Below are 12,738 nucleotides of genomic sequence, written 5' to 3' on the forward strand. Positions count from 1 at the left end.
GATATTTTGTATTTATTGCCGTTTTCAGAAATGTTGACATTAGAATGTCGATCATTTCTATAAATCGAACACACCGAACACACACCGAACACAGCAATTAAAATTAAAAAAAAACAAATTTTCCTTTAAAAAAAGCAAAATTAAAACTTTAGTAATATATTTTTAGGTAGTGTGCATAAAAAAATGTATAAAAATTATATTATTTGCATATATGTATTCACTTGTATTTGCTTGTATTTGCCAATGTTCGGTGTGTTCGGTGTGTTCGTTTGTGTTCGGTGTGTGTTCGGTACAAATTTTCATATTTTCAATTTTATTCATATCTAAAAAGTGACAAAAATAGTTTTTATATAAAGTTATGCATGAATACTTCAAGTTTGCATAATTTTTTGTATGTGTTCACGGTGTGTTCTGTGTGTTCGGTATAAAATGGTCAAAATTTCAGATTGTCAACATTTCTGAAAACGGCAATAAATGAGTAATAATTCTTTCTCTCAATTTCCGAATAGATATAGCATATGGAATATATAAAACAGCATCTGTTCAGCGTTCATTAACAACTGTATTATTATGCTAAAAAAAATAAAATATTAAATTTAGAGAATTACTAAACTTAACCTGGGGGAATTTTTCTCCTCTCTCCCTTTATTTCAATTTTTAATTAAAATATTGACTTGCATAGTAATCTAAGAATAAGATTATATGTAAATTTATGAGAAGAAAAGGTTTTATTAAGTTAAAAAAGGTAGTTGTTCAGATAATTTTTGAGAAAAGTACATAATTTTGATTTTTATAGTTAAATTGTATTTTTCATGATAAAAATTCTTTTTAAAACCAAGAATTGCCAAATTTTTATGCGATTAATATCCAATTATATTTATTTTATATATTTCATAAAAAAAGTTTATTTTTTTTAAATTTTTAGGGGGGGGGAATTATCCTCCTGGTTAAGATTAGCAATACTCTTAAATTTATTATAAGAAATTAAGAATTTTTAATTAATACAAATTAATACCTTGTTAAAATATCCATCAAGTTCATCCCAAAATATATCAAATTTTGACCCTTGAAATCCATTATTAGTCCTAAAATCAATTATTATAGAAGGATTTTCCAATAACATCATAAGACGTAATCTTTCTTCTATCTCTTTACTTATTTGATCATTTGATAATGAAGCATCACCAGTTAAATCATGATACAACATTCTAAGCACCAGTTTTGAAAGATTGCGAATTAGGGAGTACTATAAACAAAACTTTAATGAGATTTTTAATTAAAAAAAATATATACAATACAAATAATATTCACAACTTGCCTTTTGAAGCATATTTTCCCTCATTTGTCTTATACAATATATTGGTATTGTGTCATTTATACGAGTAATCATCTGTGCTTTAAGAGTTTCATAATATTCACTTGTTTCTTCAGTATTAGATGCTTTCCATATAAAATTAAGTGTTCCAAGATAATTACCATAAGGATATCTAAATAAATAATTTTATAGATTAAAATGCTTTTGTAATCATGTGCGTTAATGCGTAATTGCATGCTTTTAAAATTTTCAAATATAAAACAAGAATCTTACCTGTATAATCCCGTAAGAACAGATAACTGAATATCACGAATAAAATTATGTTTCTTTATAGGATCATTTGATATATAGAGATTAAGATCAACGAAATCAAATACTTCTCTATTTGCAAGATCAAAATCTAATATACAATATCTTGAATCAATTTCTTTATTACATTTAGAAATCAGATGAATATTACAGTTATTAGATGGTTCACGTGCTGGATTTTCACTTTCATGAAGGGTTCTCATATTATTATTAGTAGTTTCAAGATGATCAAGATATTTCTTCATCATGGATGTGAATTCAAAGACATTTAATACAACTTCTTGCCAAGAGTTTTTAGATGTCCAAGGTTCAGCTAAAGAAAGCTCTATAGAATTAGCTAATTGAAAAAGTTCTAGGCGTGTAAGTTGTGGTTTTTTTTTCTTCATTCTTTGATAATATTCATTATAAACGCCATTTTGCTGATACACTGGAAGAGAGTTAAATAATGATGGAAGATGACATCCTCTTGAGCGTAACTTTTCTAAGTGTGGGTCTATATACCATATAGCCTTAGTTAAATGTTCAATAAATTATTTTCCATAAGTAATATGACCATCTCCAACAGTAACACTGGTCAAATGATGAGGTATCAGTCAGATTTCATATACCTGATATCTGTATAATATATCATGTATAGTGGTCTGATATGTCAATGATTTGCTATACCGATGTCTCATCTATATTTGAAACAAATAGATTACATAAAAGTTACATTTCGGGTTGTTGTATATCATACTCGTATCGTATAAATTTCATAATCATATTGGTATCTTGATATTTCAATGATATTTATATTATCAAAATATGATGTTTCATTAATTATATTCTGATATATCCTGATTTTTATGTATTGTATATTATTTATTAATAAACATCATTTCTTTATTTATTATATGCATTATACTAATATTTTATCTTTTTAAACTATGTTGTTAATGGTTTGGAACATTAAATTTCTTGAATTCCTGATGGTAGATGAATAGAAATACTAAAAAAAATAACAAAAGATGTTTTTCTAATCAGAATTGCAATTTTGAATCTATCAACCATAAGTATAAGAAAAAAAAGAAGATTTTTAAGATCTTTAAGTAAAAACTTTACCAGGAAATAACCAAATTGAAGGAAATATTAAAAAAATAATAAATAATAAACAGGATTTAAAGAATACAAGTAACTGGAATTTTTTGCTATATAAATAATTATTTTTTTGTTTTTTAATATTACTTTATTTTTATTAATTTATATATAAATAGATGAATTTTCTTATTAATTAATTAGACCTTTTTTTCTATAAAATTTTTTTACTAAAGGACTATTAATTTCGTATTCCTTTTTTATTCTTAGTATTATTATACTTTAATAAAGTAAAAGATATTTGATTTAATTTTAAGATGTAGTCTTAAGGCGTGAAGTTTTATTTTAAATTAGTATGCTGTATTTCTATTACTATATATAAATAATATATAACAATTCTTTAACATATAAAAAAAAAAATTATTCAATTATTAGTATAATTACATCTACTATAATTAAAACATATTGCAGAAGAATAATTTAAAAAATATTAATGTAAACTGTTATTAATAGTTTTATTAATTTAATTTACTATAATACTATTTTTTAAAAGATATTTAGTTTTTCATATTTATTTTTATTTTTTGTTATTATTTCTTTTATTTTATTTTAATTGTAAATTCAAATATTATTAATAAAGATAAAGGCTATATACTATATTTACTTTGAAAATATAATTTATAACTTGTTTTAAAGTTATTCAAAATTTTATTTTAATTATAGATATTGTAAATATATTATTTAATAAAAAAATTTATTTCTCATTAAAGTGATTTTTCACTTTTCTAAATTTAATATATAAAAATGACATTATACTGATTATTTACCAATCATTTTCCATAGTTTAAAGTTAATCACATTTTATTATATAACTTCAAAAAAATAGAAATAACCAAAAAATCAATTATTTTAAATAAATTCTTTATTAAATAATAAATCAGGTTATTATCTTTTATATAATAGAGTTTTTTTCTAGTTAAATAATTATTAATATTAAATATATAAAATTAAAATCAGATATTTTTATTAATTATATATTAAATTTGATTATTATAAAGAAATTTAAAATTACAAAAATTACATAATCGTATAGAAGTTAAACGTCAATTTAAATGTAATAAATGTAATAATTGTAAATAATTCAATTGGTAAATAATTAAGAGTTTACTGTTAGCTTGCTCTTAGAATATGATTAGTATAACAATTTCTTTTTTTTTATATAGAATTTATCTTGGAAAAATCTTATCATTCTACATCTGATAGTATTTATGTGTCAGTAGCTAACATTAGTTAGAAAGAAAAATATGGTTTTGACATAAAATGTTTATCATGATGAGTAGTTACCTTTGGTCTCAAGATGATAGATCAGTCTTTTCCTTTAGAAGGAGCAGTATATTAATAATGTTTAAATTAATTTAGAATACTTTATTTTATTTTACTTTTGCAAATATATTGTATTACTTTAACATTATTATAAATAAATATGATCACATCTTTACAAAAAAAATAAAAAAATAAAAAAACAAAAATTACATAATTTAAGCCAAAAATTCTTAAATTGCAATAAATCTTAAAAAGTAATCTTTCTATTTATTGATTAATATTAAAAATAAAAAAAATTTGTAAATCTACTACAAAAAGTAAATAATTAAGAAAAAAATACAAATTACTAAAAAAGTTTGATAATAAAATATTTAATAATTTTAAAGATGATGATATTTAGAATAAGAAAAACTGTAAATAAAATCATACCATCTGTATTTAATATTACAGTGTGCGAAAAAATAATTATAATAAAAATTATATATTGAAAAACTTTAATAATTCCTGCTAAGGTTGCTTGTCTAAACCTCTTCAAAATCCTACGATTAGTTTCGTCAAAATTTTACTATAGATTTATTATAGTTTCAGCAGAGTTTTGGCAGTTTCAGCATTTATAATAAGTTTCGGCAGTTTCGCCTTTCTCCAAAGTTTCGCCAGTTTTTTAATATAACTTTAATATAGTTTCGGCAGAATTTCGCTTTTCAACGAAATGCCATCTTGCCTAAACCCTTAGGTTTCGGCAAGCAACCTTAATTCCTGCAATATACATCCATTCGGCAAATAATTTTACCTGGTTATACAGTAAACATATATTGTATATAGCGGGCCACAGTACCCTAGGTATCTTGCAAAAATCGGGGGTTTGACCCTGTACCCCCAGGTACTAAACAAAGCTTAAAAATTACGTTTTTTGCAAATATTTCACAATCTACCAGTCCAATTTGAACGATTTTTTTTTTATTTTGAAGAGCTCAATGAGAGCTATCAAACAAAAAAAGATGGCTCAAATCTGATTACTAGATCACGAAATAATTGTAAAATATCCCCCCGGGTATTATACAATTCTATGAAATTTTTCAAGGGGGGTACTATGCATAGGGGGGTACTATGACCCGCGATATACAGTATATATATGCTGATTATTTTTTGTTTACATGTTCATTTACAATTAGTTATGTTTTATCCATAGTAAAATGGCATATAGAATTTTTGTGCAATATTGTACAATGATAGCCATATTATAGGAAAATCATACCCATAATAGCATGACGCTAAAACTTTACATATCGGCGGATTTGTCTATCTGGGATTAATAAGTTTAAAGTAGGCAATTTTCAGAATAAATCGGACTCAAAATTATGCTGTAGCACAGAAAACCAGCTGATGATTTATCATCTGACTAATGATCAGTTAAGATAAAAAATTTTTATATCTCGAAACCAAAATAATCAGACAAAACATAGTTGCTTAAAACCCATTTCTCCTATGAAAAACCCATTTCTCACTCTTCGCTTAGGTAGTTAGCTGTCAGTTTAACATTTAAGTTTTTTTTTAAATACATATTAATAAAAAAGAAAGAAATTAACATAACTTAAATATATAACTCTGTAAATTTATGTTTATTATACCCGGCATGTGCATTTGTTCTCTCCACTATGATATTATATCGAATTTTAGAAAAAATGCAATTGGAAGTATATTATCAAAAAACTTGATCTCCAGATAAATGAGTTTAAAACAATAACTTAGAAATACAAGGAACAAAATAGTTTAGAAGCAGAATCAATATTACATGGGAGTGAGACAATTATAATGCAGCCCTAAACGTTGGCATTGGGAATAATTTCATAGATTTTTCATATGGTATTTTAAAAATAACCAGCAGATTATTAATTATTTCAATTTTTTATTTGATTGTTAAACGCATCAGTTCTATTCATGCACTAATTCGAGGCAGCGATCAGGGAGTTAGAACGAACGACGCTAAGAAAATACTAGGAGCATTTAAATAATTTCATTTCTTAATAACAAATTCTTTAAAAAAACATTGAATAATAAGCGAAGACCAAATTTTTTATAGTATTTTTCATCTCCATGCTGGTTATACAATCAATAGATATTCGAATTTACCAAACTACTTCAGTTCAGTGAGAAATCAGATAGCAATTGGCAGTAAAAAAATCAGATTTTAACGCTGATTTTTAGGTGGTTTGATTCTATTTATTATGTAATTTTTATTTCATTTCATTTATTCTTTTATGCATGTACAAATTACATCTACCTCTATTTATTATAAACTCTAAATTTAAAGCCGAATCCTAAAAAAAGAACAAAACTTATTTAATAAACAATTCAGTAGTCATTCAAAGATCAAGTTTACTTCGAAACTTACTCAAGGAACTGACCCAAAAGCCGAAGACATGCTAACAAAATAAACAAAAGAAGAAACGGTTAGTTTCTTCAAAACAAATTAATAAAACGTTTCGAAACAAACCATTACGAAACTTACGATCTTATCATCCCAGGATCCAGGAAGCGATACTAGCAAAAAAAATAATAAAAAATTAAAAAAAGAAAAAAAGTTTCGAACAGAGCGAGATGCTTTGAAACTTACCATCCGATCTACAGCAAGGCATGAAATCCAACAAGAAACAAACGTCCGATACCTACAAAAAAGAGAAATTTTTTTAAAAAAATTTTTTTAAAATAAATTTCGTCTCGAACGAAACTTACCAAATCCAAAGTTCCAATGCCAAAGGACTGCTTCAGCTTTCTTTCCATCAGCTTCTTCTTTTGCTTTCTTTTCCGCTTCAGGAGTCCGAAATTGGAATTTGACTGGGTTCCTACAAGATAGAAATAAAAAAGCATTGATGTAAGTTTCTAAAGAAGTTTTCGAAAGATCACGAAAACTTACTATGATTCTGTCCTTCAAAAGTCGGAACCGGCCGTCTAAAAAAAAAAAAATGAAAAAAAAATGAACTGTAAGTAACAGGTTGTTAAAATATTAAAGGTTAAGATATTAAAGTAAAAAAGAACCCACGAGTTTCCAACAAATCCACTCTAAATAGGAAAAATCAACCATTTCATTTAAAGAAATAATTTCAAGAATAAAAACCACCCACCGGTGTTTAAAGACTCGAAAATAATTTGTCTTTAAACTAAGATTTTTGCGTTAAAAAAGCTTATTCTCATTAACTAAGTTCCAAGTTTAAAAAACATGTTGATACCATTCTTGATTTTAGTTTCCAATAAAGAAATATCCAAAAAGAAAACTCCCTCTCCATGCCGATATCCACGTTCAAAAAGGCGATTAGGAGTATTAAAAACAACATACCTAGGCGTAACGTAAGGGTGTCTTAGTTCTTTGAATTCTAAAACACATGGTTCATCTTGCACGAAATGAGGTTGACACACACGATGGTTCTATAAAATAACATAAGTAATTCGTTCATCATTGGCCGGTTCTTCGAGGTAGGAAAGTGTTATTTTATTTTTATTCTTTGACGAAACTTTTACAAGCTAATGTTTCGTTTTTTTTTCTCTTTTTTTTTAGACGGCTTGTTCTTGGATTATTTCCAACTTGAGTTACTTCGTTGTTACCAATTGCCTGCTGGATGAAGCTTTCTGCTTCTTCAATTTCAGGATATCATAACAAACTTTCGTTAACCCAGTCGTGATTCTATCAATATCACGGGCACTAAAGTCATCTAAGCTACGCGTCTGTCTATTTTGCATCATTTCAGCCAGTCAGTTCGAAGTTCATACGCTTCCTGTGGTGTGTCGTCGTCTTCTTCATCAGAATCGTTACCATCAACTTCTTGAATATCATCCACAACAGGTCCAATTAAATCATTAGGGTCATCATTGATTTGTACAAGATATTGGTTATATAAATTAATCCATGAAAAGGTGTGATTTCTGTGAGGCTAAGAAGGTCTCTATAACGAACCATTTCGAATGGGAGATGGACGCGGCTAAATACGTACAATGTTTTCACCAGAGCATTCTACCAGTTAAATTTATATTGCTCTCCAATTTGAACAATGAAAGTTCTTCAAGTTCGGCAGGTATATTACAATATCTTTGTAGAGGTGAGGGATCCGTTTACATAATTCCATTGTTCTCATTATTTGGAACATTTTTCATTACTATCACGAAGCTGTTGATTCGCCTCTTTGTTAAGTTTTAGACTAACAAAATTTCGGCTACTATGATAGAGCGGTAATTGAAGATGTTGACAAGTTTCTTGCGCCGAAAATCACGTTACTGACTGTGTGAATGAGCAACTTTTGTAATGCTTTAACAGCTGGATCATTTGCTGAAACCACCCGAAATTACACACACCCAACAAGACTCTAACGTAACTTTAGTAACACTAACCTAATGTCTCGTTGAAGAGGGAGAAGACGAAGGAAAGGGAAAGGGAAAGAGAAAGAGTATATATATTTGAGATTTTTTTTTTCAATATAAGAATGTTCCAGCTCAATTGCTTATTAACTTCTGGATTTTCTGAAAAGTTAGGGAGGGAAGAAGGTAAACGAAGGAAGAACAAGAGGAAATAAATGGAAGGTCGACCCGAAGAAAAAGAGAAGGCTTTCAAAAAAGCATCGATGATGATGTTTTAACTGTTGATTACTTGATACGTGACACAAAGTTCAATTAGCATATTGGATCCCCGGAAGTGTCAAAATCAGGCATGTGATTATTTGTGAAATATAAACATATAAACAACATTCTGATTGGATACTAATTGTGGCGATCATTCATTATCTAAATTAACAGTTCGCCGTATTACTATTAAACGTTGGAAATAAAATCTATTAACAATATATTAATTGATTTTTTTGATTCACTAATGATTGTTATAATTAAGATTTAATTTATTTATTATTATTTGTTATTTATTATTACTTATTATATGTTCTAAACATAAAGTAAAATTTTCTTTTCGTCCAAAGGCATAAATTTTAATATAAAAAATATGATGCTATTCACCATCTATACATTATCTTTACTATACATAAAAAATAAAAAATGATAACTAGCGGTAGGACTTCGAGGTAGTCATTTTACACTGGTGATGCTAACCATAATAAGCATACTTTGATTGAATCTACCAAGCGAGAGGTCCACACCTTCTATATAATCAGAAGTATGATACTCCTCCGTAGCAAGTCCTATTGACCCCTTCTTCTCGGACTGGTGCTATTCACCACCTGTTAGACTTCATTGGAATATCATGTCCTTCTATAAATTTTCACTAAAAAGTGGCCTTTATTTACCTATAAAATAAATAGTAAAGATAAAGTAAGTGAGAAGTCTATCAATTGCTGCCTCTGCTTTGTTAGTGGTCCATTAAAATGATTACTTGGGATACTCACTTAATGATAACATAAACTCCAATCCTAAATGTCTTACCTATTTTTTAATTCTACCTTAGTATGAGTCCTGTTATATCTTCTATACCCGTTAGAGACCGTCTAAAAAAGAGAAAACTGAAGAGTTAGTAAATGTTTTGTTAAAGAAATGAAGAAAAAACTACTTACCCGAAATCCTATACTCAAAGACGCTTAAAAAAGTAAAAAATGAAGTGTTAGTAAAAGGAAACAAAAAAGAATTTTTTTTTAAAAAAATACACACATATTTGCCGAATGAGATCTAACATATTATAGATAGCCATTTTAAGTAGATTTTGATATACTGTGATGGGATTTTCATGAAGATCACCAATAACCGAATGAGAAGTATTAATGAAAGATTAGAAAAAACCTAAATTTTCTTTAATTTCGTTGGTAAGTGATTTTATAACTGAAGAAAGTTATTGTATTTAGGAGATCTAGGGTTTTAAAAATAAGTTTTTTAATGACAGAAAAAGAGAAGAAGGCATTTTAAGCTTATTTATTCCGCTTTTGAATTTTTAACTTTGATCTTTTACTCCATCTTTGAATTTTGATTATTTAACTAAACCCCAGAAATTTGTAGACGTTATTTGAAAATAATTAATAATTTTAATAATCGTATACTTAGTAACATCACTAACATTACATGCATGATGAGTGAATTTACTCTTTTAACAAAATATAACTGCATTAAGCTATACAGAAGTCTACAAGTGAATTAAAATGGATTTATTTATTATTTATTATAAAAAAGGAGATCCAATCTCAACCAAATTAATCAAATAGAATTGAAAAAAAAAGAGGTCAACAAAGAGCTAACAAAAGCAAAACCTAGGATAAAATTTTTCAAACTTTCTCTTGCTTTGTAACGTGGTCTAATCAGATTTCGTATTACTTTCCTATATATGAATTTTATAGAATGAATAAAAAATTTTATCAAAAAATAAATAATAAAAATTTACCTTGTTCTTTTGTTCCATTTCACACTTGAAATACTCATCCAAACTTTTAAATGATGGTTGAGGAAACTGTGATGATTGTGATTGTTGTGAAGATGGTTGTGACGTATTTATATATGTTTTCAAACTATTTAAATATTGTTTTTCCTTCATATCTTTTATTTGTTTAGTATAGAAATCAATCCATTTCAACAAATTTTGTTTTTCACGTTCAGATTTCATATATTCATCAATTACTTTTTCTTTAGCTTCTTCAATAAATTTTTTAAGTTTCTGCACTTCAATTTGCAAGTCACCTATTTCTTCCTCTTTGGCTTTTATTTGTTTTATGTGAGACGTTTTCTTTAACTTTTGTCGTTGTCGTAGGCGAGTGATTCCATTTCTTCGTGACGCCTTTGAAGGTTTACCCATATTGGAAACAAAAAATAAAGAAATAAAGAACCAGATATTTAAAAAAGATTTTTTTTTTTTATCAAAAAAAAAATGTGGAGGATTTCCATAAACTTAAATCCCATAATTTCATCAGTATAAATAAATATATAATTCTTTCTCCTTATTCTTCAGTATTTATACTCCCTCTTATGAAGGAGAATATGTCTATAGGTAGACTTTTTTCCCATGTCTTCAGATAGGGTAATAAAATTCGCCATGTAGTCCTCGTTCATAAGTTGTATTACTTTTTTTATATTAGAGCGGGTGGTGGTGTGACGGATTTTATAATCACTTGATTAGAAAATCTGATTGGATATTATTTTATTTATATGATCAATATGTGACTTAGCCGATCTCTTCACAACGCATTCAATACTTTTTTATATTTAAACCAATAATAGAATCGTTCTTCATGGATTTTTATTGGGTATTGCCTCTCAAGAAGATATAGAAGTGCATTTATTTTTAGATTAAAAAAGACTCTCATTTAACATTAAAAAAACTGGTAAAAACACTTTTTATTGAAACTTTTCCTGAGCGTCTTTTGTTAATTTTTTTTGTGGGAAAGATATATAAATTTAATAAATTTAATGTTGAACCTTTAAAAAATAAGTTTAATTACATGTATATAAATTTTTATATCTAAATTATTTTTTATTTTTTTTTTTCAAATATACAATCCTCTTGATACAAAAAAATGTATGTACATAAATCCACCATTATGTACATTTTTTTTAGCATCAATGTCTTTTTTTTGCTTCCATTCAACTATGAGTTCTCCATAAGAATATTTTGGATTCTTGATTGCCTTTTTTAATCTAAGTTTACTTAATGGGCTCTCTTCTTGGTTTTGACTGCTTAATTGAACAAATGTTTTTTGATTTTGCTGATAATATTTCACCCCCCAATTGGAATCATCAAAAATATTGGATAATTCTTGATAACCTGTAGATCCGCGAAAAACACACTTTAATGCTCCAGTTCTTTTCGTATAATAGTGAATATAATTTTTAAAAATTTCTTTAAATAAATCCACTGGACAATCCATAGATACAGTTTGTAATCCAGTATTTTTCTTTCCAAGTCGTCTATGAATCAAATAAACAATATTTTCTTTAAATTTATTAATTAAAAAACTTGGAATTTTTTCTTGTCTTGCAGGTATTTCATTGTATTTACGGATTATATTTTTATGTTGAAAGAGACCACGACTAGACTTGAAACTTTTTTTGCAAACAATACATTCAGTGTTATTAATAATTATAAATGGAAGAGGAGGAATTTCATCTTCTTTATTCATTATAAACCCGGAAACTAAAAGTTGAAGAAAAAAGGACCGGTTAAAAAAATAAGAAAAGAAAAAATACTTACAGCATATCTTTAAACTTATCACTAAACTTACCGTGTGTTTAAAAAAATAAAGTTTTAGTTCAGATCAAATAACTAAAATAAACAAGAGACGTCATAGACGTCATGTGTATCATATGCGCCATGTGGTACTGTAATAAAAATAGAAAATCACGATCAATTCATAACTTATTTTATATATTTATATAATAAAATATTAATCGTTTTAAGCTAATCTGCTTGAAATTTCACTGCTTTTTTTTATATCAGATTATGGAAAGCTGTTTATTTTTTTTTATTTTTTAGAGTCTTTTCTCATTCATCATAGCAGTTTTTTGAAACTTTTTAACAGTAATTTAAAAAGAATATCTATTTTTCTGATTTTTTTATGAAGTCCGGTTGACCAAATGAGTGGAGTACAGTCATATGAAGTATTACGAAAATGTGATTTGTAAGAGTAATACGAAAAGGAGTGGTGTAAAAAAGTATAGTATATCACATGAAATAATCTACTCAACAATATGATTTGTAAAATTGCGTATGTATAATAAATAATTATTGTATAATTTATTAAACTCTC

The 12,738-nt window shown here is 26.7% G+C and overlaps 3 protein-coding genes across 3 annotated transcripts; all 3 read right to left on the minus strand.

The window, feature by feature from the left end:
- Positions 1–1,584: 1,584 nt before the first annotated feature.
- OCT59_011443 (uncharacterized protein) lies at positions 1,585–2,301 on the minus strand (the record flags this gene model as incomplete). The annotated part of the gene is made up of 2 exons (XM_066136506.1): positions 1,585–2,133; positions 2,233–2,301. The coding sequence occupies 2 exons, from the start codon at positions 2,299–2,301 to the stop codon at positions 1,585–1,587; spliced, it is 618 nt and encodes a 205-aa protein (XP_066001119.1).
- A 7,994-nt stretch (positions 2,302–10,295) lies between these two features.
- OCT59_011444 (uncharacterized protein) lies at positions 10,296–10,790 on the minus strand (the record flags this gene model as incomplete). Its single annotated transcript, XM_066136507.1, has 2 exons — positions 10,296–10,319; positions 10,383–10,790. The coding sequence occupies 2 exons, from the start codon at positions 10,788–10,790 to the stop codon at positions 10,296–10,298; spliced, it is 432 nt and encodes a 143-aa protein (XP_066001120.1).
- A 688-nt stretch (positions 10,791–11,478) lies between these two features.
- On the minus strand, positions 11,479–12,111 carry OCT59_011445 (uncharacterized protein; the record flags this gene model as incomplete). The annotated part of the gene is made up of 1 exon (XM_025329366.2): positions 11,479–12,111. One exon carries the CDS (start codon positions 12,109–12,111, stop codon positions 11,479–11,481), a length of 633 nt encoding a protein of 210 aa, XP_025171566.2.
- Positions 12,112–12,738: the final 627 nt, after the last annotated feature.

Source organism: Rhizophagus irregularis, chromosome 19 (genome assembly GCF_026210795.1).
Source record: "Rhizophagus irregularis chromosome 19, complete sequence".
NCBI lineage: Eukaryota > Fungi > Glomeromycota > Glomeromycetes > Glomerales > Glomeraceae > Rhizophagus > Rhizophagus irregularis.